The sequence below is a fragment of the Lichenostomus cassidix genome, chromosome 5, assembly GCF_008360975.1.
Source record: "Lichenostomus cassidix isolate B80296 chromosome 5, HeHo_3.0, whole genome shotgun sequence".
NCBI lineage: Eukaryota > Metazoa > Chordata > Aves > Passeriformes > Meliphagidae > Lichenostomus > Lichenostomus cassidix.
This window is the reverse complement of record NC_139486.1, coordinates 61,867,432-61,890,781: the sequence shown is the minus strand read 5'-3', so window position 1 is coordinate 61,890,781 and position 23,350 is coordinate 61,867,432. Positions and strand designations below refer to the sequence as shown.

The 23,350-nt window shown below is 50.5% G+C and overlaps 4 protein-coding genes across 4 annotated transcripts in view; all 4 read right to left on the bottom strand.

The window, feature by feature from the left end:
- The window catches only part of LOC146436962 (mas-related G-protein coupled receptor member X4-like), a 149,860-nt gene that overhangs the window by 76,912 nt on the left and 49,598 nt on the right, over positions 1–23,350 (bottom strand). The window lies entirely within an intron of this gene.
- The window catches only part of LOC146436968 (mas-related G-protein coupled receptor member A8-like), a 46,496-nt gene that overhangs the window by 15,449 nt on the left and 7,697 nt on the right, over positions 1–23,350 (bottom strand). The window lies entirely within an intron of this gene.
- Positions 1,071–3,474, bottom strand: LOC146436970 (mas-related G-protein coupled receptor member D-like). The gene is made up of 3 exons (XM_085063763.1): positions 3,193–3,474; positions 2,862–3,144; positions 1,071–1,078 (listed from the first exon to the last, which is right to left on the bottom strand). The coding sequence occupies exons 1-3, from the start codon at positions 3,472–3,474 to the stop codon at positions 1,071–1,073; spliced, it is 573 nt and encodes a 190-aa protein (XP_084919889.1).
- Positions 19,976–22,408, bottom strand: LOC146436969 (uncharacterized). The gene is made up of 2 exons (XM_085063389.1): positions 21,545–22,408; positions 19,976–21,298 (listed from the first exon to the last, which is right to left on the bottom strand). The coding sequence occupies exons 1-2, from the start codon at positions 21,908–21,910 to the stop codon at positions 20,399–20,401; spliced, it is 1,266 nt and encodes a 421-aa protein (XP_084919515.1). The 5' UTR covers positions 21,911–22,408; the 3' UTR covers positions 19,976–20,398.

Below are 23,350 nucleotides of genomic sequence, written 5' to 3'. Positions count from 1 at the left end.
CCTCTCTGTCCAGCAGCACAGGGGAGTGAAGGGTGTCTGGAATTGGGCCAGGGTCAAAAAAAACCACAGGCCCTCACAACACTCATAGGAGAAGAATTTCTTCCCAGTATCCCATCTAACCCTGCCATCCAGCTGTGGGAAGCCATTCTCCTTTATTGTGTCACTGCAGGCCCTTGTCCAAAGTGCCTCTCCAGTTTCTGGAGTTCCAGTTCCTGGAGCCCTGTAGGCACCAGATGGGGCTCTAAGGTCTCCCTGAAGCCTTTCCTTCTCCAGGCTGAACACCCCCAGCTCAGTGACCTCAGTGAAGCCACAGGGAGGTAGGTGATGCCCTGTGAAGCCTGTGGTGACAAACAGAGGTGTCACCCTGCTCCTGGAAGGGGGTGGCTGTGCTGAGGAGCACAGACTCTCCCTCCCCTTGCAGCTGCATCATGTGAGCCTGCTGGGGGAGAAGCTGATAAAAGGGGAGAGGAAGAATTTCTGAAGGCAAAGAGTTCTTTGCCCGTGCCTCACAACATTAAAAGCAAAATACATTCCAGGTGGATAAGAAATCTTGGCACAGCAGTGCAGAACAATTCCTGGGTGATTCCTGTCCATCTCTAGCAGGTCCTGACACACGGGAAGACTGAGGTGTGGAAAATTCACACTGACCTCTGTTGCCCAGACGAGTGGGCAGATGTTTGGGATTGGCTCTGGAAGAGTTTTCCCAAAATGCACACTGAGTTTGTGGACTGTCTTGGGGGCCGTCAGCACAAGGGGTTGGAGCTGGAAGTGCCTCTGCTGGATCCTCCCATTTTCTCCAGGCTGTGTGGGTGGTTTTAGCTCCACTCATGTTGCAACTGTGACTCAATGTTTGGCTCCACTTGAGGTGTGTCTGTTCCTCCTCTGGGGAAAACAAGGGGAACAGGGGTAAAATGAAACTGGGCCTGCCTGGAGACTTGGCAAAGGCAGGATTTTCTGTGTGAAAGAGGGAGAGGGAAGGAAAATGGGACTTTTCATGGAAAAGAGCGTGTTGAGGGGTAGTGACATTTTCTCTGGTTCTCTCTCCCCTCCCTGTCTGCCAGTGCTTGCTGTCAAGGATCTGAGGGATAAGCTGGGAATATGAGGGTGGTGAAGCACAGGCACAGGTTTCCCAGGGTAGCTGTGGCTGCCCCTGGATCCCTGGATGTTTTCCAGGACAGCTTGGATGGGGCTTGGAGCAATGTACTCTAGTGGAAAGTGTCCCTGACTGTGGCAGGGGGTTGGAACAGAATGGTGTTTAAAGTCTCTTCCAACCCAAACCATTCTATGATTCCACGGAAAACAAGAAGCTCGGGCAGGGAGTGGCCTGGGTGACACTGGAGACAAGGAAGGTGCTTGGAGCTAGAAAAATACATGGAAGGGTCATGATCCTTCTGCACTTGCCTTGGGAAAAACTCCCTGGCTGATGGGAGTCCTTTCCTGGACAAGAGGTTGCTCCTCAGAATGTTTCTACTTTCCAATGGACAGGAAAACGGGAGACAGGGAGAGAAAATCCCTGTCAGGTGTGGAAGTTGCTCTGTTCTGTTAATCATTAACAACTCTGTTAATAAATGATTTTTCAATCTTTAACCTCATGCGTGTCTCCAAAGCATGACTCACCATGCACGGCTTTCACTCTCACTTCTCTTTCCAGAAGCTGTGGCATGTTGCTTTCCCCTGGATTTGAGGCAGTGGGAAAAGGAGGGACAACTTCCCCTGAGCAAGAGATGTGTCTGCTGCCCAGGAGAAATGAGGAGCTCTTGGCACTGTCAACATCATCCCAAACATTGCAGAAATGTGCCTTAGGAAGAGCTCTGGTATGAGACAGGTACCTGCCCTCTTCAGACAAGACAGATGCTTTAGAATGAAAAAAAAATAGAGAAATGAGGAATTTTTGGACACTGTTTCCAGGGACATGCTCTGCAGCAAAGCCTAGATGTTGGTTATTGAACAGATTTTGGTGTCAGCATTGCCATGTGGGAAACAGACAAAAGAAATCAATAGAAATCTAATTTAGTTTTCATAACAAAGTGAAAAAGATTAGTATAACCTGGATTTTGGCTGATGCTGCTGTGCAGAGTCACTGTTCAGCTCCTCCTGAAGGCGGGCAGGTTCAGGATGGAGGTGCTGAAAGGCTTCCTTGGACATTGATGCTGGGAAACCAGAGGATGGCCCCATTCTGCAGAACAGCAGCATAACCCCCTAATTTCTGTACAATTAAATGGCCCAAGCATCTGGTGATGTGAATTTCCGTAATTTAAGCCCTTTTTGGCTACAATCACAAGGGCTCAGTGGAGTTCACCATCGTCCCTGCACTTCACTCAGAATTAATCATTTCTAGAATTAAAGAATGTGACAAATACCCATGTAAAGGGCAAGAGAATGTTGCTGTTCCTTCCCCAGTTCTGCAGCCCTACCTGGTTTCTCTCCCTATCAGCTGGGAATGGAGGCCTGGCTCTGCCCGAGAGAAAGGGAAGGATGCTCTGTGACATCCTTACCTTTCTCCTGCCATCTAGAGGCCCCAGCCCTGCAGAGATTTGGGAAATCACTGCCGCCCCATGCTGGATGTGTCCCCAGGGCTTAACCTGTCACACTCTGTCCAGGCAGGAGAGCTCTCAAAACCCCATGAAACTCATCTGCTGAGCCAAAGGAGAATGAGTTTATTCCCTGGGGCTGAGGCAATGAGGGTCATTCACAGGGAGTACAGGAACAGGACTGAGCTCAGAGCCATGTGCCCCCATGGTCCCATATTTGTGGGTGTCATTGAGATGGCACATCTCCAGGTGCCTCCTGTCCAGCAGTGCCTCACAGAACTGCCACCTCCACCACAGCAGTGTCCCCAGGGCCATGGCTGCCCTCCTCACTCCTGGCTTTCTCCTCAAACACCCTCCGCAGGGCGACTTTGACGGAGCGCTGGAAGCGCCGCCGCCGCCAGCTCCCCACCAGCACATAAATCACAGGGTTGAGGCTGCTGTTCAGCAATGCCAGCAGAAAGGAGGTGTTTTCTGGGAATAGCTTGCCAGAATCAGGAACATTAAGGAAAACCTCCACACAGAAAGGGATGCCGCAGGTGAAGAAGAGCAGGACGTTGAGCAGGATGGCAACAAAGAGTTTCCCTGGGTGTCTCCTCTGGGAGCCACAGCGGAGCTTGAGGAACAGGAACAGGTTGGAAACCAACATCATGAGGGAAAAAACCACGGCAATGGTGAGGGCTACACCTGCAAGGATGGTCGCAGACTCTTTAGTAAAGGTGTAGGTGACATAGAGGGAGGACACAAAAACCCCGATGAGAACCCAGAGGGACCCACTGATGACACCCGAGAGGTGCCGGGGGCGGTGACAGCGATACCAGATGGGGCAGAGGATGGAGACACAGTGCTCCACGCTGAGAGCTGTCAGCAGTCCCAGGCTGTGGCCGAGGAGAGAACAAGCGAGCAGCTGCCATGAGTGCCTGGCATTTGGTGAGGCTGATACCATGACAGACTCCCAGGAGGGAGTAGATGCACAGAAATTGTGCTGTTTAGGTATTAGATTAGAAACAAGTTTTAATGACTATGTATGGTTATAATGGATAAAACCCCTGCTGTAAAGTCTCACCACAGACAGAGAAGGAGAGATCCATCTGTGTGTCCTGTGCAGGTAAAGAATTCCTGATTCCTAACGCTTCCCATTCTCATAGAAAATTTATTCCAGCACCTTTTGGTATCGTTCCCCATCCCTATTTCCAAACCACTGCCCATCCCATGCCATCCCATCCCATCCCATCCCATCCCATCCCATCCCATCCCATCCCATCCCATCCCACCCCATCCCATCCCATCCCGTCCCGTCCCGTCCCGTCCTGTCCCGTCCCATCCCGTCCCGTCCCATCCCGTCCCGTCCCGTCCCATCCCATCCCATCCTGCAGGTTTCCCAGCTGCTCCCTAGCTCTGAGCATGCCCTGTTGGGCTTTGCTGCTCTCCAGTGAAGACATTTGGGATCAGAAGTATCCAGACCCTTCCTGACCCCTCCTGACCTCTCCGACACACCCAGACTCCCCCAGGGCCACCTTCCCCATGACAGCCCCACTCCTGCCCTGCTCCAGCCGGGACCAGGGAGATCTTTGCTGTGTCACTCAGAGAGCAGCTGGGAAGGGAATGCTGAGCCCCTGGGCCATCCCGCCCATGCCGGCTGTGCCGCTGCCATCCCAGCTCTGGGCACTCGGGATCATGTTTGCTGCAGGGAGCACAAGCCATGGCTGTGTCCCCTCCACCCCTCCCTCCACCCCCATTCCCGGCTGGCAGCAGGAGCCAGAGGAAGGCAGCAAGTGCTGGCAGACAGGATGAAGGCAGCTCAGGTTTCAGGATGGTGTTTATTGATATCAGACTGCAGTGGGATGCAGGAACCAGGTGTCAGGGGATTTTGGGATCACAGCTGTGTCAGGAAGGATTCCTTTGGAGGAATAGTGTTTTAGGACTTGGAAGGGAGGAGGAAAGCCATGCTCCAATGTGCTTCCTGCAGAGCATCGCTCTCGCATCACACATGGCAATGCCCCTGCTCCCTTCTCATGTGAGATTGGAGCATGAGAAGGTGATCCTGTGGATATTTCTTAATCAGGTAGCTCAAGGAAACCCTCATCCACTGTGCCAGGATACTTCAGCAGCACAGTGGGAGGGGTCAACAGGCTCAGACCACCACGTCCATGGTGGCATCATTGCTGCTGGCAGTGTTTTCTTCTGGTTCCTCAAAGACCCTCTGGAAGAAGAGCCACAGGGATCACTCCAAGTGGGGTCTCTGGCAAATCTCCAGCAAGGAACAGATGATGGGTTTGATGCTGCTCTGGATGCAGGTGAACAGGAAAAGCACCTGGGAGGACACCTTGGTGTAGCCAAGCTGCTGCAGGAGAATGCAGAGGCTGAGGGGGAAGGAGCAGAGTATAGTGGAGAAGATAATGCGATCGAGCATATTGGGTTGCTCCTGCTGGGAACCAAAGATGAATGTAATCAAGAGGATTGTAGCGGAAATGACCAAGGGTGCAGCAAAGAGGAGGAGGAGGAAGATGTACAAGAAGATGCGAACTTCCTGGTAGTTCCCTTGGGACAGCCACAGGGAAGTCACTGTTACAATGAAATCGATGACAATGAAGAAGAAGACCCTGTGCAGGGCTATCAGCACCTGCTGGTTTCGGTGGGATTGGCAGCTCTGGATGTTGATGAGCATCAACCAGAACAGTGCTGTCTGATAGGAGAGCAGCGACAGCCGGAAAAGCAAGCTCAAGTACATGGGGGGCATGAGAGTAGAGCAGAACACGTCCTCCAGCAGGAAGAGCAGGGTGGAAGGGACCACAAGGAGGAGGAGGAGGAAGTCAGCAAAAGCCAGGTAGTTCATGAAGTGGGTGAAGCTGCTGATGCTGGCTTGGTGGAGGAAAGCCCTCTTCCCAGCCAGCCCACAAAGGCAGATGAGCAGCGTGACACTGTGTTTGGCCACGCTGGTGACATCTATTCCACACGGATCATCTCCATCGGTGGGTGAGGAGGGAGATGGGGACATGGCGATCACCTCCATGGATGGACACTGGGCAGGTGGTGGGATGTGGCCGCTGACGGTGGTCAGAGTGGATGGGGAGTCAGTGCTTGGAGAATCCTGGGATGGACCATGCAACTCCTCAGCAGCTCCCTGCAGTGGGAAGGATTCAGTGGAGAGAAGTGAGATGTGCAGGAAAATAGCCAGTGGAAATGGTGAGGGTGGGAGAGGGAGGTGGGAGGGTTGGGATGTTCAGGCGAAGATGTGGAAGGGAAGCTCAGGGCAGAGGAGGGAGGAGCTGGGGAGGACACTGCAGTCCCAGGGAGAGGGTGGCAGGAACAGAGCAGCTGCTGGAGGAGAGGCAGGTGAGGTAGGGAGGAAGGCAAACATTGCACTGACCTGTTGAGTGTGGGGCAGCAGCAGCCAAAGGGTGTCTGTCCAGATCAGTGGCAGTTCCCAGCACCTCTTGCTCCTTTTGGATCCGTACGGTAAAGTGAATCCTCCCAGGTCTGTAACATGAAGGATAAAATGCCCAGATCCCCAGGAGGTCGCCAGTCCTGTCCCACTGGCTCCTCTCTGTGCCCTGTCACAGTGTTCCTCCCCAAGACTTGGTGGAGTCACAGGAGATTTGGAAATTGCATCATTGACTATGTCAGAGCTCCAGTTCTTCAGGGTTATCTTGATGATGGCTTTTTTTTTTTGGCCACAGAGGAAGTGGCTTTTGTAAGAAAGTCCACCTGGAGAATTGTGTGAATGGCTCCTCATTTCCTTCTGATTAGAAGGAGGACATTCCTTTTAATTCCCATGGGACATTCGCCAACTGCCTTCCCTCTCCCTACAGCTTTCTACAACTCCTCCTTTCTGTTCCCTGTGGGGTCATGGTCCCTCCAGCAGCAGAGGGATGCTGGTAGTGCTGGTGGCACTGGAATGCTGGCAGTGCTGGGGAGTCAGCTGGGTGGTTCTCAGAAACAACTCCCATTGTGGGAAGAGCTCTTGGGATCATTATCAAAACCTCCCCATGGCCAAGGAAAGCACAACTGACCCAAGAATTCCCGTTTTTTGTCATTCTTATTCAGGTTCTTACTGCCCAAGGGAAGGACAGCAGTTGCTTGCAGACAGGTTTTCAGCACTTATCATCCACATTTCTTACTGCTAACCCTCTTAATGATGCGATGAAAACTATTAGAGAAAAGATTTTGGGGTACGCTAATCCCCCTCCCTGCCTGTCACCTCATCCTCCTCCTCCTCATCCTCTTCCTCATTCCTGAGAGCACTTGTGGTTTTTTTTACTGATCCCACCCCTTCACCAGCAGCAACACCTTCCAAAAGTCCAGGTTGCTCCAAAGCCCACCCAATCTGGCCTGGAACACTTCCAGGGATCCTGGGGCAGCCACAGCTTCTCTGGACAATCTGTTCCAGGGCCTCAGCATCCTCACAGGGAAGGATTTCTCCCTAATATCCAACCTGAACCCACCCTCTGTCAAGTGGGAAGCCAGTTCCCCTTTGTCCTGTCACTCCAGGAACTTGTCCAAAGTCCCTCTCCAGCTCTCCTGGAGCCCCTTTAGCTCATGGATCAGGAACTGTTTGCACTGGAAAGGATTGCCCCAGTGAGGGGATGTGAGATTCCATAGCTGGGGACACAAACACAGTGTCAGCGAGGAAGAGAGGAGACAGTTCTGCTCCCAGGGTCTCCACACACACACCAGATTCCAGCAGGAGCATCCCAGCTCCCAGACACATGTCAGCCTGGGTAGGAATCATCTCATTCCAGCTTTCTAGGAATTCTGTGGAATTCACTGTTGGCTGCTGTCTGACTCCCAAGGGAGTGTGGTAGATGACTCAGGAATTATTTTGGTATATTGAAACTGTTATTTTTTCAGCTTGTTTCTTTTGCCTTTTGGAACCTGTTTTTTTGTATTGGGTAACCTAGGTTTTCCATATTGTTGTAACTTGGGGTTTTTTTTGGTGTTTTGGAACTTGGTTTGGGTTGGGGGCTTTTTTTGGTTTGGTTTTGGTTTTTGTTTGTTTTGTTTTGTATTGTTTTGTATGTATGAACCTGGTTGTTCTGGAAATTAAAGAATGTATTGTGTCATTATGGAATCAGATCAATCTGAAGGGATTCACAGGAATGGCATTTTGAAAAAATCACCATTTGGTTGTACATTGAAACATCGAAGGAAGATTGGTGGCCCTTCCTCATGGAACAGCTGCCAGGGAGAATTTAATTAAATATTTTAATCAGTAGTGGCCTTTGTATGAATTGGAGTCGGGAGAAAAATGGCCACAAAATGGTACCTGGGTCTATAACACTTTTCTACAACTGATGTTATTCTTGTTTTGAGGACAAAATGAGAGGAATTGATGGATTAATGTTTTCCACGTTCAGAAATGTCCCTGAATACCAAAGGGATTATAGTGCCTTTGAATCCTTTTGGTTTGCCTTTAGAAAAGGACAATATGGAGTAAAGAATTCAATGTTGTTGTTCTATGTGTAGCACAGGAAAAGTCTGCTCTAAGCATTTAGACAGCCAAAGGCAAAAAAGGTTTAAAATTCAGCTGCAAAGTCCTGTGCAGAGAGAAATGAAGAACTGGGATTTGATTCAGTATTAAATACCCTGCAAGGGGAGTTAAGGAATGACTTTATCACAATTGTTGCCGCCACCAGGACTCGTGAAACGTGGCCCCTTTCCCAATCCAATTAAATTCACATTGAAATCCCTGAAATCCCTAAATGTGTGGAAGCTTCAATTTTTATGTTACAGGAACTGACTTCCTAATCTGAAGCTCCTGCAAAGAAAATTAAGGATGCAGTAATCCCCATTGGCCGGTGAGATTCCTGGGAAATCAAAGAGTGGAACCTGTAAGAATGAAACTAAAATCAGGCACAGGCCTGGTAAGACATAACCAATATCCTTTAAATTTGCAAAATTTATAAATCTAATTATTTCAGCAATTAATAAAATAGAATGGTAGCTAACCGATATAAACTCATAACCATGCAAAAAAATATTTACGGGTTCACTGCAATAGATGTAAAGGATGCTTTTTTCTGCACACCTCTAAGCCATGACAACCAGGAACTATTCACATTTAAGTGGGAAAATCCCACATGTAAGTCTGCATTTCCAAAGGGATTTAGAAATAGCCCCACAATTTTGGAGAATCAACTGTCAAAGGAATTACAAGAACGGAAGACCTTTAAATTGCAAGATGTTCTGTTACAACATGTTGGTGATATTCTGCTGGCCACCAAAACTAAAGAACAGTGCTGAGACCCAACTGTTGAATTGTTAAACTTTGGAAGATTAAATGATTACAGGGGATTGAGAGAGAAGGCCCAAGGGATGAAGAAGACTGTGAGCTTCCTGGGTTTTGAAATTCTCCGAGGCCAAGGACAACTAAGCATTAGCCATGAGCTGTAAGAGAATTGCATGTTTTGCTTGGAATGGTTGGGTGGTGGATCGGGAATTTGGGATTACCAGAGCACCCTTTGCATGGACTTTTATAACTGCCCATAAAGATTTTATTGTATGGACTGATGATGCCTGGGCTGTGTTCAAACACCTTTAGAAAGCACTAATGGGAATCATTCTTTGGGCTTGTCAGATCCCAGGAGATCTTTTGAATGATTCACTGATGGCAAGGATGGCCTGGCTGTTTGTGAGCAGTCACAGCTAAGGAGCTGTTGATTCAGAAAGCTCCTAAATGGGCTCTGGGACAAAGTGCAGAGGGTGGAACTCCTCTCACCCGGGCGTTGGAACTGCACCAATGGGAAAGTAAACATCTGGAGGGATTCTAAACATGCTTTTGGCGCACTGCCTGCCCACGGAGCAATCTGGAGACAGAGAGGTTTGTTATCAGCACAGGCTATGTCGATCAAGCATGGGACACAAATATTACCCCTCTTGGAGGCTGAAAAAGCAGCTGAAGTTGCAATTATGCCCCATAGAACACACCAGGCAAATAAAATAGAGCCAAAATATGGAAGCGGCTAAAGAGGTTGCAGAAAAGGTCATCCATGTTTTGGTTCTGCAACAGGTGGTCTGTCCACCTGATATTAAGTCAGAATAAAGTGCACAAGATTGTCAGTTAATTGAAGCATTGTATTCTAGTTTTTGTCCTGCTGGATGGGCACTCACTGCTGATAGGCAATAGCTCCCGAGGAAATAAAGCAGAGATAGAGCATGACCTGTGGAGCTCTGCTGCCCTCCAGGGCGAATATTTGGGATCAGCAGCATCCAGACCACCTGCAACCACCTCCAGACCCCTCCTGACCCCTCCAACAAAACCCAGACACCTCCCGTCTCCCCCTGATACCCGCCAGATCCCCCACCCTCCGGGCCCTCTTCCCCCAGGCAGTGCCCAACAGCCCTGCTCCTGCCCCGCTCCAGCCGGGAGCTCCGGCAGTGTCTCTGCTGCTCCCGGCCATTCCCACTCCTCCACCCCAATAAATGCTGCTGGATCCATCCTGCCATTGCCTCTTGTTCCTCTCTGGGAGAGGCTAAGGGGCGAACACAGTGGGTGAAGCTCTGGAGAGGGGTGTTCCAGAAACAGTCCCCAGATCCTTATGGGGCAGCCTGGGGTGAGCATCCAATGTGGAAGGACTGGGGTCTCAGGGATGGGAATGGGAGAGATGGGAAGGACGGGAGGTGTGTGGGCTGCATGGGGAAGTGGGATGGGAGGTTGTCATGGGGGTGTGGGACAGTGGGAGTGTGAGATGTAGTGGGACTCACAGGAAGGTGTGAGATGTGGTGTGGGATGTGGTGTGGGATGTGATGGGGCTCAGTGAAGCCACAGGGAGACGGGTGATGCTCCGTGGAGCTTGTGGTGACAAACAGAGGTGTCACCCTGCTCCTGGAAGGGGGTGGCTGTGCTGAGGACCACAGACTCTCCCCTCCCTTGTAGCTGCACCGTCAGAGCCTGCTGAGGGGAGAGACCAAAGCCAGGGCAGAGGAAGAATTTCTGAAGGCACAAAACCACCAGCAAGGATATCAGTAAAAACCAGATTTAATATTGAGGAACAGCACAACAAAGAACTATCCATGTGTGTGTGTAACACACAGTGAGGGTAAGGATAAAGAGTAAAATGGCCTAAAAGCTTAAGACCACTCCAACTGAACAGTATTTAACTTATACCTTAAACTCAGCCATGCAACAGAGGAATAAAAATTAACAGCATTTTATCTTATACCTGAACTTTCTTTAGAGGTTTAATTTAATCACATATCTCAGGTATTTAAACACCTGAGAGGGCAGCATTTCACCCACATTTCCATAGCAGATGGACACATGCGTGCACAGAGATAGAAAGGGTCAGTGCAGGGTGAAAATACCCCTGAGAGAAATTCCACTCAAAGGCAGTGAAGTGCTCACTCTAGATTCTTTTGCATCTGCAGAATGGATGAATGGTTGAGCCTTGAGCAGTCTGGGGATCAGCCCAGGATCCATAGGTGTTCAGGGATCCCCGAAATTCAGCAAACAAGAGAGTTCCTGGCTTGGATAGGCCTCACTGAGAGGGAGGTTCTGGTCAGTGCTGCTGGGGCCCAGGAGAGCTCCAAGGGTCTGCTTTTGGACTGCTGCTTATAGTGCCCAAGAGATGGGCTTTAGTCACAACCGTGTTTCACCAGGCCGCACTTCAGGTCAGACACTTTCTTTGGGAGTGTAAGAACAAGGATGTTGTGCCATTCAGGCAAGAAAACCAGTTTCCAAGGGTATTCCTAAAAGCCAGGAGCTCGTTGGAGAGCAGCAATTCCTGGGAGCAGATGGAGTTTGTGATCAGCTCCAGAGCAGCTGAGCCCAGGGGCTGCTCCTCAAGGCCGAGGCCTCAGGAGCATTTCTGAGATGCCAGTGCAGCCTGGAAAGGGGAAGGGGATGCAGCAGCACAGGGAGGGTGATCCTGTGGATATTTCTTAATCAAGTGGCTCAAGGAACACTTCAGCCACTGTCCTGGAGTCCTTCAGCAGTGCAGGGGAAGGGATCAACAGGCTCAGACTGCTGTGTCCATGGTGGGATCATTGCTGCAGGCAGTGTTTTCTTCTGCCTCCTCAAAGACTCTCTGGAGGATCTCCCTTAGACACTGCTTGGAGAAGTGCCTCCTGCAGCTCTCCATGGAGCAGTGTCTCTTCCAGCTCCCCACTGAGAAGTAGATGAAGGGTTTGATGGTGCTGGTGATGCATGTGAGCAGGAAAACAACCTGGGAGGACACAACAGTGTAGCCGAGCTGCTCCAGGAAATTCCAGAGGCAGAGGGGCAGACTGAAGACCACAGTAAGGAAGATAGCAACATCAAGTCTCTGGCATTGCTTCTGCTGGGAACCACGCTTGAAATGAATGAAGAGGATTGCACTGTAAATGACCAGGGGTGCAGCAAAGAGGAGGAGGTTGAGGGCATACAGGGAGATGAGAGCTGCCTGGCAGTGCTCCTGCTTGTGTGACGGGCACAGGGAAGTCACTGTGGGTTTGACGGCCAGGAAAGTGAAGAAGACCTAGAACAGGGCATCCATCATCGCCCAAAACAGGTGCTCAGGGACTTCATAACTGCAGCAAAGTGGGCAGAGGACGGACATGGATCTCTTGATGCTGAGGAATGCCAGCCGGAACAGCCCCAAGTGGTAGGAGAACAGCGATAGCTGGAAAAGCAAGCTCAAATACATCATGGGCATGACAGCAGAGCAGGACACATCCTTCTGCAGGAAGAGCAGGGTGGAGGGGACCATGAAGACAAGGAAGAGGAGGTCGGTGATGGTCTGGCGGAAGATGTAGTAGGTGATGGGGTTGAAGTGGAGGAGGCAAACAGCAGCACCATTCCCAACTATTCCACAGAGGCCGATGAGCAGCATGACACTGTGTATGGCCACGTTGGTGGCATCAATCCCACATGGATCATCTCCTTCAGTGGGTGAGGCTGGAGAGGGGGTGACAGTGCTCACCTCCATGGATGGACCCTGGGCAGGCTGTGGGATGTGGTCCCTTGCTGTGGTCAGAGTGGACGGGGAGTCAGTGCTTGGAGAAACCAGGGATGGACCATGCAGCTCCTCAGCAGCTCCCTGCAGTCAGAAGGATTCAATGGAGAGAAGTGAGATGTGCAGGGGAGGAGGGCAGTGGAAATAGTGGAGTGGGAGAGGGAGGTGGGAGGGTTGGGATGTTTGGCAGGAGAATGATAAAGAGCACAGAGAATAAAAATATTCAGCTTTCCTGAAGCTCTTGAAAGACCAGCTGGACAAAAAGATAAAAGGATGCAAAGGAGCATGGACAGAGAACTATAAACATTTCTGGAACCAGTGGAGAAGCAGATAAGGAGGCCTCCAGTGCTTTTGGGACAAGTTCTGTAACAAGAAGCAACAGCACATGGCCAGAGGAAACGTTCATGGCAAGGTCACCTCAAATATTGCAGTATGCAGTGAATACAACCACCAGAGACCTCTCTTAATGAATCTGCAGGGGCATTAAAGGACTCCCAGGAGCAGGTGGATGTATTGAAAATAGTTTTAGGAAAGTGATGCTTATATATTTGAAAAGAAACATATTTTTATAACTTTGAATGATTGTAATGGATAAAACCCCTGTTGAAAAGCCTCACCACACACAGAAAAAGGAGAGGTCCTTCAGTATGACCTGCACAGATAAGAATTCCCACTTTCTAACATGTTCCATTGTGTTAAAAAGTTTTTTCCATCTGATTTCAATACCAAGATACTGAAGGGAAGCTCAGGGCAGAGGAGGGAGGGGCTGGGGAGGACTTCCATCCTACATAGATCATCTCCCTTGATGGGTGAGGCAGGAGGTGGGGACATGGCGCTCACCTCCATGGATGGACACTGGGCAGGCAGTGGGATGTGATCCCCGGCTGTGGTCAGAGTGGATGGGGAATCAGTACTTGGAGAATCCCGGGATGGACCACATAGCTCCTCAGCAGAGGGAAGGATTCAGTAGAGAGAAATGAGATGTGCAGGAAAAAAATATGGGTGGAAATTGTGGGGGTGGGAGAGGGAGGTGGGAAGGTTGGGATGTTCAGCAGGAGATGCAAAAGGGATGCACAGGGCAGAGGAGTGAGGAGCTGGGGAGGGAACTGCAGTCACTGGGAGAGGATGGCAGGAACAGAGCAGCTGCTGGAGGAGAGGCAGGTGGGGTAGGGAGGAAGGCAAACATTGCACTAACCTATTGAGTGTGGGGCAGCAGCAGGCAGAGGGTGTCTGTCCAGCTCAGTGGTGCTTCCTGGTACCTTTTGCTCCTTTTGGATCCGTATGGTAAAGTGGATCTTTCCAGGTCAGTAACATGAAGACTTAAGTCCCCAGACCAGCAAGAGGTCTCCACTCCTATCCCGCCGGCTCCTCTTTATGCCCTGTCTCATTGTTGCTCCCCAAGACTTGGTGGAGTCACAGGGGACTTGCAAATTGCATCTTTGCCTACGTCAGAGTTTCGCTTCTTCAGGGTTATTTATCTTGGTGTCTTGTGTGTGTGTGGTTTTTTTTTTTTTTGGTTTGTTTTTGTTTGTTTTTGGTTTTGTAGGTTTTTTTTTTGCCACAGAGGAATTGGCTTTGATCAAAAGCTCCAAATGAAGAATTTAGCAAATGGCTTTTCATTTCTTCCTCATTAGAAACACTCCTTCCCTGGAAAATGTCCCATTCTCCAGCTGCCCTCTCCTGACAGTTTACTACCATTCCCCGTTTCTTTTCCATGAGGGGTCATGGTCCCTCCAGCAGCAGAGGGATGCTGGTGGTGCTGGTGGCACTGGAATGCTGGCAGTGCTGGCAGTGCTGGGGAGGAAGCTGGGTGCTTCTCAGAAACAACTCCCATTCTGGGAAGAGCGTCAGGATCATTGCCAAAACTACTCCTGGGCCCAGGGAAGAACAGCTGAGCCAAGAATTCCCATTTTTTTCATTCTAATGCAGGACCACACAGCCCAAGAGAAGGATAGCAAAGAGTTGCTTGCAGTCAGGTTTTCAGCACTTAGAACCCACTTTAGTTACTGCTAATTCCCTTAATGGTGCAATGGAAGTTATTAGACACCAGATTTTAGGGTACTGTGATCCCTTCCAGCCTTTCATCAGCAGCTAAATTTCCTCCTCAGTCTTGGGCACACTATTGGTTGTTTTTGCCTGATCCCACCTGTTTGCTCGCAGGGACACTTTCCACCAGAACAGATTGCTCCAAACCCCATCCAAATGCTTCCAGGTGTCCAGGGGTAGCCAAAGCTTCTCTGGGCAGCCTGTGCCAGGATGTCTTGGGTTTGCTTGAACTGGCTTTTGGTAGCAGAGGGGCTTCACTGGTGGCTTCTGTGACAAACTGCCAGAAGCTTCCTCAGTGTCTGGCAGAGCCCATCCCTGGTGGCTTCAAAGATGGATGTGCTGCTGGCCAAGGCTAAGCCAGCAAGAAATGGTGGTAATGCCTCTGGTAACAGAGTTAAGAAGAAATCAAAGGTGTTGTGCAGTTGTTTTAATTCCAGCAAAAGAAGAGGGGAGTGAGAACATGTGAGAAGGACAGCTCTGCAGACACCAAGGGCAGTGAAGAAAGAGGGGGATGAAGTGCTCCAGGCCCTGGAGCTCACATTCCTCTGCAGCCAATTGTGATGACCATGGTGAAGCAGCTGTGCCACTGCAGCCCATGGGGTCCATGGGGTTGCAGAGATTCACCTGCAGCCTGTGGAGGAGCCCAGGCTGGAGTGGGTGGATATCTGGGAGGAGGCTGTGATCCTGTGGGAAACCCGTGGAGAGAGGGGCTCTGCTCCAATGCCGGAGCAGCCTGTCCTTGAAGGACTGCACCCTGTACAAGAATGACCCACACTGCAGCAGTTGGAGGGGTGCTGCTCCCCATGGGATGGACTCACATTGCAGCAGTTTGCAGGGAACTGTTGCTCATGAGATGATCTAAAGCTGGAGAAGTTCATGGAGAGCAGTCTCCCATGGGATGGACCCCATAGTGCAGCAGGGGAAGGACTCCTCTCCCTGAGAAACAAGAGAAATCTTGGGTGATGAACTGACCATAACTCCCATTCCCTGTCTCCTTGTACCACTGGGGTAGGAGGTGAAGCTGGGAAGGAGGGAGGGGTGGGGGGGGAAGGTATTTTTAATGGCTTATTTTACTTTTCATTATCCTGCTCTCATTTTGTGAGTAATAAATTCCCTTTATATCTCTAAGCTGAGCCTGTTTTTCCTGTGATGGTATTTGAGTGAGCTCTCTCCTGGTCCTTAACTCATGAAACCTTCATTAAGTTTTCTCCTCTCTGTCCAGCAGCAGAGAGGAGTGAAGGGTGCCTGGAATTGGGCCAGGGTCAAAAAACAACACAGGCCCTCACAACACTCACAGGAGAAGAATTTCTTCACTCTATCCCATCTAACCCTGCCATCCAGCTGTGGGAAGCCATTCTCCTTTATTGTGTCACTGCAGGCCCTTGTCCAAAGTGCCTCTCCAGTTCCTGGAGCCCCTGTAGGCACCAGATGGGGCTCCAAGGTCTCCCTGAAGCCTTCCCTTCTCCAGGGAGAACATCCCCAGCCCAGTGACCTCAGTGAAGCCACAGGGAGGTGGGTGATGCCCTGTGGAGCCTGTGGTGGCAAACAGAGGTGTCACCCTGCTCCTGGAAGGGGGTGGCTGTGCTGAGGAGCACAGACTCTCCCTCCCCTTGCAGCTGCACCATCAGAGCCTGCTGGGGGAGAAGCTAATAAAAGGGGAGAGGGAGAATTTCTGGAGGCAAAGAGTTCTTTGCCCGTGCCTCACAACATTAAATGCAAAATACATTCCAGGTGGATAAGAAATCTTGGCACAGCAGTGCAGAACAATTCCTGGGTGATTCCTGTCCATCTCCAGCAGGTCCTGACACACGGGAAGACTGAGGTGTGGAAAATTCACACTGACCTCTGTTGCCCAGACGAGTGGGCAGATGTTTGGGATTGGCTCTGGAAGAGTTTTCCCAAAATGCACACTGAGTTTGTGGACTGTCTTGGGGGCTGTCAGCACAAGGGGTTGGATCTGGAACTGCCTCTGCTGGATTTTTCCACTTTGTCCAGGCTGTGTGGGTGGTTTTAGCTCCACTCACGTTACAACTGTGACTCAATGTTTGGCTCCACTTGAGGTGCATCTGTTCCTCCTCTGGGGAAAACAAGGGGAACAGGGGTAAAATGAAACTGGGCCTGCCTGGAGACTTGGCAAAGGCAGGATTTTCTGTGTGAAAGAGGGAGAGGGAAGGAAAATGGGACTTTTCATGGAAAAGAGCGTGTTGAGGGGTAGTGACATTTTCTCTGGTTCTCTCTCCCCTCCCTGTCTGCCAGTGCTTGCTGTCAAGGATCTGAGGGATAAGCTGGGAATATGAGGGTGGTGAAACACAGGCACAGGTTTCCCAGGGTAGCTGTGGCTGCCCCTGGATCCCTGGAAGTTTTCCAGGACAGGCTGGATGGGGCTTGGAGCAATGTACTCTAGTGGAAAGTGTCCCTGACTGTGGCATGGAGTTGGAACAGAATGGTGTTTAAAGTCTCTTCCAACCCAAACCATTCTATGATTCCATGGAAAACAAGAAGCTCGGGCAGGGAGTGGCCTTGGTGATACTGGAGACAAGGAAGGTGCTTGGAGCTAGAAAAATACATGAAAGGATCATGATCCTTCTACATTTGTCTTGGGAGAAACTCCCTGGCTGATGGGAGTCCTTTCCTGGACAAGAGGTTGTTCCTCAGAATGTTTCTACTTTCCAATGGACAGGAAAATGGGAGACAGGGAGAAAAAATCTATCTCAGCTGTGGAAGTTGCTCTGTTCTGTTAATCATTAACAACTCTGTTAATAAATGGTTTTTCGATCTTTAACCTCATGTGTGTCTCCAAAGCATGACTCACCATGCACGGCTTTCACTGTCCCTTCCCTTTCCAGAAGCAGGCACATTGTTTCCCCTGGATTTGAGGCAGTGGGAAAAGGAGGGACAACTTCCCCTGAGCAAGGGATGTGTCTGCTGCCCAGGAGAAATGAGGAGCTCTTGGCACTGTCAACATAATCCCAAACATTGCAGAAATGTGTCTTAGGAAGAGCTCTGGTATGAGACAGGTACCTGCCCTCTTCAGACAAGACAGATGCTTTAGAATGGAAAAATAAATAGAGAAATGAAGAGTTTTTGGACATGGTTCACCAGGGACATGCTCTGCAGCAAAGGCCAGATGTTGGTTATTGAACAGATTTGGGGTCAGCATTACCATGTGGGAAACAGACAATAGAAATTAATAGAAATCTAATTTAGTTTCCTTAACAAAGTGAAAAAGATCAGTATAACCTGGATTTTGGCTGAAGCTGCTGTGCAGAGTCACTGTTCGGCTCCTCCTGAAGGCGGGCAGGTTCAGGATGGAAGTGCTGAAAGGCTTCCTTGGACATTGATGCTGGGAAACCAGAGGATGGCCCCATTCTGCAGAACAGCAGCATAACCCCCTAATTTCTGTACAATTAAATGGCCCAAGCATCTGGTGATGTGAATTTCCGTAATTTAAGCCCTTTTTGGCTACAATCACAAGGGCTCAGTGGAGTTCACCATCGTCCCTGCACTTCACTCAGAATTAATCATTTCTAGAATTAAAGAATGTGACAAATACCCACGTAAAGGGCAAGGGAATGTTGCTGTTCCTTCCCCAGTTCTGCAGCCCTACCTGGTTTCTCTCCCTATCAGCTGGGAATGGAGGCCTGGCTCTGCCCGAGAGAAGGGGAAGGATGCTCTGTGACATCCTTACCTTTCTCCTGCTATCTAGAGGCCCCAGCCCTGCAGAGACTTGGGAAATCACTGCCACCCCATGCTGGATGTGTCCCCAGGGCTTAACCTGTCACACTCTGTCCAGGCAGGAGAGCTCTCAAAACCCCATGAAACTCATCTGCTGAGCCAAAGGAGAATGAGTTTATTCCCTGGGGCTGAGGCAATGAGGGTCATTCACAGGGAATAAAGGAATAGGACTGAGCTCAGAGCCATGTGCCCCCATGGTCCCATATTTGTGGGTGTCTTTAAGGTGACACATGTCCAAGTGCCTCGTGTCCAGCAGCGCCTCACAGAGCTGTCACCTCCACCACAGCAGTGTCCCCAGGGCCATGGCTGCCCTCCTCACTCCTGGCTTTCTCCTCAAACACCCTCTGCAGAGCGACTTTGATGGAGCGCTGGAAGCGACGACGCCGCCAGCTCCCCACCAGCACATAAATCACAGGGTTGAGGCTGCTGTTCAGCAATGCCAGCAGAAAGGAGGTGTTTTCTGGGAATAGCTCGCCAGAATCAGGAACATTAAGGAAAACCTCCACACAAAAAGGGATGCCGCAGGTGAAAAAGAGCAGGACGTTGAGCAGGATGGCAACAAAGAGCTTCCCTGGGTGTCTCCTCTGGGAGCCACAGTGGAGCTTGAGGAACAGGAACAGGTTGGAAACCAACATCATGAGGGAAAAAACCATGGAAATGGCAAAGGCTACACCTGCAAGGATGGTCACAGAGTCTTCAGTAAAGGTGTAGGTGACATAGAGGGAGGACACAAAAACCCCGATGAGAACCCAGAGGGACCCACTGATGACACCCGAGAGGTGCCGGGGGCGGTGACAGCGATACCAGATGGGGCAGAGGATGGAGACACAGTGCTCCACGCTGAGGGCTGTCAGCAGTCCCAGGCTGTGGCCGAGGAGAGAACAAGCGAGCAGCTGCCATGAGTGCCTGGCATTTGGTGAGGCTGATACCATGACAGACTCCCAGGAGGGAGTGGATGCACAGAAATTGTGCTGTTTAGGTATTAGATCAGAAACAAGTTTTAATGACTACGTATGGTTATAATGGATAAAACCCCTGCTGTAAAGTCTCACCACAGACAGAGAAGGAGAGATCCATCTGTGTGTCCTGTGCAGGTAAAGAATTCCTGATTCCTAACGCATCCCATTCTCATAGAAAATTTATTCCAGCACCTTTTGGTATCGTTCCCCATCCCTATTTCCAAACCACTGCCCATCCCATGCCATCCCATCCCATCTCCATCCCATCCCACCCCATCCCGTCCCGTCCCGTCCCGTCCTGTCCCGTCCCGTCCCGTCCCATCCCATCCTGCAGGTTTCCCAGCTGCTCCCTAGCTCTGAGCATGCCCTGTTGGGCTCTGCTGCTCTCCAGTGAAGACATTTGGGATCAGAAGTATCCAGACTCTTCCTGACCCCTCCTGACCTCTCCGACACACCCAGACTCCCCCAGGGCCACCTTCTCCATGACAGCTCCACTGCTGCCCTGCTCCAGCCGGGACCAGGGAGATCTTTGCTGTGCCGCTCAGAGAGCAGCTGGGAAGGGAATGCTGAGCCCCTGGGCCATCCTGCCCATGCTGGCTGTGCCGCTGCCATCCCAGCTCTGGGCACTCGGGATCATGTTTGCTGCAGGGAGCACAAGCCATGCCTGTGTCCCCTCCCTCCCTCCCTCCCTCCCTCCCTCCCTCCACCCCCATTCCTGGCTGGCAGCAGGAGCCAGAGGAAGGCAGCAAGTGCTGGCAGACGGGATGAAGGCAGCTCAGGTTTCAGGATGCTGTTTATTGATATCAGACTGCAGTGGGATGCAGGAACCAGGTGTCAGGGGATTTTGGGATCACAGCTGTGTCAGGAAGGATTCCTTTGGAGGAATAGTGTTTTAGGACTTGGAAGGGAGGAGGAAAGCCATGCTCCAATGTGCTTCCTGCAGAGCATCGCTCTCGCATCACACATGGCAATGCCCCTGCTCCCTTCTCATGTGAGATTGGAGCATGAGAAGGTTATCCTGTGGATATTTCTTAATCAGGTAGCTCAAGGAAACCCTCATCCACTGTGCCAGGATACTTCAGCAGCACAGTGGGAGGGGTCAACAGGCTCAGACCACCACGTCCATGGTGGCATCATTGCTGCTGGCAGTGTTTTCTTCTGGTTCCTCAAAGACCCTCTGGAAGAAGAGCCACAGGGATCACTCCAAGTGGGGTCTCTGGCAAATCTCCAGCAGGGAACAGATGATGGGTTTGATGCTGCTCTGGATGCAGGTGAACAGGAAAAGCACCTGGGAGGACACCTTGGTGTAGCCAAGCTGCTGCAGGAGAATGCAGAGGCTGAGGGGGAAGGAGCAGAGTATAGTGGAGAAGATAATGCGATCGAGCATATTGGGTTGCTCCTGCTGGGAACCAAAGATGAATGTAATCAAGAGGATTGTAGCGGAAATGACCAAGGGTGCAGCAAAGAGGAGGAGGAGGAAGATGTACAAGAAGATGCGAACTTCCTGGTAGTTCCCTTGGGACAGCCACAGGGAAGTCACTGTTTCATTGAAACCGATGGCAATGAAGAAGAAGGCCCTGTGCAGGGCTATCAGCACCTGCTGGTTTCGGTGGGATTGGCAGCTCTGGATGTTGATGAGCATCAACCAGAACAGTGCTGTCTGATAGGAGAGCAGCGACAGCCGGAAAAGCAAGCTCAAGTACATGGGGGGCATGAGAGTAGAGCAGAACACGTCCTCCAGCAGGAAGAGCAGGGTGGAAAGGACCACAAGGAGGAGGAGGAGGAAGTCAGCAAAAGCCAGGTAGTTCATGAAGTGGGTGAAGCTGCTGATGCTGACTTGGTGGAGGAAAGCCCTCTTCCCAGCCAGCCCACAAAGGCAGATGAGCAGCGTGACACTGTGTATGGCCACGTTGGTGACATCTATTCCACACGGATCATCTCCATCGGTGGGTGAGGAGGGAGATGGGGACATGGCGATCACCTCCATGGATGGACACTGGGCAGGTGGTGGGATGTGGCCGCTGACTGTGGTCAGAGTGGATGGGGAGTCAGTGCTTGGAGAATCCTGGGATGGACCATGCAACTCCTCAGCAGCTCCCTGCAGTGGGAAGGATTCAGTGGAGAGAAGTGAGATGTGCAGGAAAATAGCCAGTGGAAATGGTGAGGGTGGGAGAGGGAGGTGGGAGGGTTGGGATGTACAGCAGGAGATGCGGAAGGGAAGCTCAGGGCAGAGGAGGGAGGAGCTGGGGAGGACACTGCAGTCCCAGGGAGAGGGTGGCAGGAACAGAGCAGCTGCTGGAGGAGAGGCAGGTGGGGTAGGGAGGAAGGCAAACATTGCACTGACCTGTTGAGTGTGGGGCAGCAGCAGGCAAAGGGTGTCTGTCCAGATCAGTGGCAGTTCCCAGCACCTCTTGCTCCTTTTGGATCCGTACGGTAAAGTGAATCCTCCCAGGTCTGTAACATGAAGGATAAAATGCCCAGATCCCCAGGAGGTCGCCAGTCCTGTCCCACTGGCTCCTCTCTGTGCCCTGTCACAGTGTTCCTCCCCAAGACTTGGTGGAGTCACAGGAGATTTGGAAATTGCATCATTGACTATGTCAGAGCGCCAGTTTTTCGGGGTTATCTTGATGATGGCTTTTTTTTTTTGGCCACAGAGGAAGTGGCTTTTGTAAGAAGGTCCACCTGAAGAATTGTGTGAATGGCTCCTCATTTCCTTCTGATTAGAAGGAGGACATTCCTTTTAGTTCCCATGGGACATTCTCAAACTGCCTTCCCTCTCCCTACAGCTTTCTACCACTCCTCATTTCTGTTCCCTGAGGGGTCATGGTCCCTCCAGCAGGAGAGGGATGCTGGTGGTGCTGGTGGCACTGGAATGCTGGCAGTGCTGGGGAGGCAGCTGGGTGCTTCTCAGAAACAACTCCCATTGTGGGAAGAGCTTTTGGGATCATTGTCAAAACCTCCCCATGGCCAAGGAAAGCACAACTGAGCCAAGAATTCCCGTTTTTTGTCATTCTTATTCAGGTTCTAACTGCCCAAGGGAAGGACTGTAAACAGTTGCTTGCAGCCAGGTTTTCAGCACTTATCACCCATGTTTCTTACTGCTAACCCTCTTAATGATGCAATGAAATCTATTAGAGAACAGATTTTGGGGTACTCTAATCCCCCTCCCAGCCTGTCACCAGTGCTCATCCTCCCCCTCCTCAGTCCTGGGAGCACTTGTGGTGGTTGTTACCTGATCCCACTCCTTCACCAGCAGCAACAGATTCCAAAAGTCCAGGTTGCTCCAAACCCCATCCAACTTGGTCTTGGACACTTCCAGGAATCCTTTAAATTTGCAGAATTCATAAATCTAATTATTTCAGCAATTAATAAAATAGAATGGTAGCTAACCGATATAAACTCATAACCATGCAAAAAAATATTTACGGGTTCACTGCAATAGATGTAAAGGATGCTTTTTTCTGCACACCTCTAAGCCATGACAACCAGGAACTATTCACATTTAAGTGGGAAAATGTACAGACAAGACTGCATTTCCAAAGGGATTTAGAAATAGCCCCACAATTTTGGAGAATCAACTGTCAAAGGAATTACAAGAACGGAAGACCTTTAAATTGCAAGATGTTCTGTTACAACATGTTGATGATATTCTGCTGGCCACGAAAACTAAAGAACAGTGCTGAGACCCAACTGTTGAATTGTTAAACTTTGGAAGATTAAATGATTACAGGGGATTGAGAGAGAAGGCCCGAGTGATGAAGAAGACTCTGAGCTTCCTGGGTTTTGAAATTCTCCGAGGCCAAGGACAACTAAGCATTAGCCATGAGCTGTAAGATAATTGCATGTTTTGCTTGGAATGGTCGGGTGATGGATCGGGAATTTGGGATTACCAATCCACCCTTTGTATGGACTTTTATAACTGCCCATAAAGATTTTATTGTATGGACTGATGATGCCTGGGCTGTGTTGAAACACCTTTAGAAAGCACTAATGGGAATCTGTCTTTGGGCTTGCCAGATCCCAGGAGATCTTTTGAATGATTCACTGATGGCAAGGATGGCCTGGCTGTTTGTGAGCAGTCACAGCTAAGGAGCTGGATATTCAGGAAGCTCCTAAATGGGCTCTGGGACAAAGTGCAGAGGGTGGAACT

What these genes read in the sequence shown, in the direction of transcription:
- LOC146436969 (XM_085063389.1), bottom strand. Translation starts at nt 21,910, where the DNA reads ATGAGGAGCCATTCACACAATTCTTCAGGTGGACCTTCTTACAAAAGC. An exon ending in TGCTGCCCCACACTCAACAG is followed by an intron (nt 21,299 to 21,544) that starts GTCAGTGCAATG and finishes TTCCCACTGCAG; the next exon opens with GGAGCTGCTGAGGAGTTGCA.
- LOC146436970 (XM_085063763.1), bottom strand. Translation starts at nt 3,474, where the DNA reads ATGGTATCAGCCTCACCAAATGCCAGGCACTCATGGCAGCTGCTCGCT. An exon ending in TAGCCCTCACCATTGCCGTG is followed by an intron (nt 3,145 to 3,192) that starts GTTTTTTCCCTC and finishes CTGTTCCTCAAG; the next exon opens with CTCCGCTGTGGCTCCCAGAG.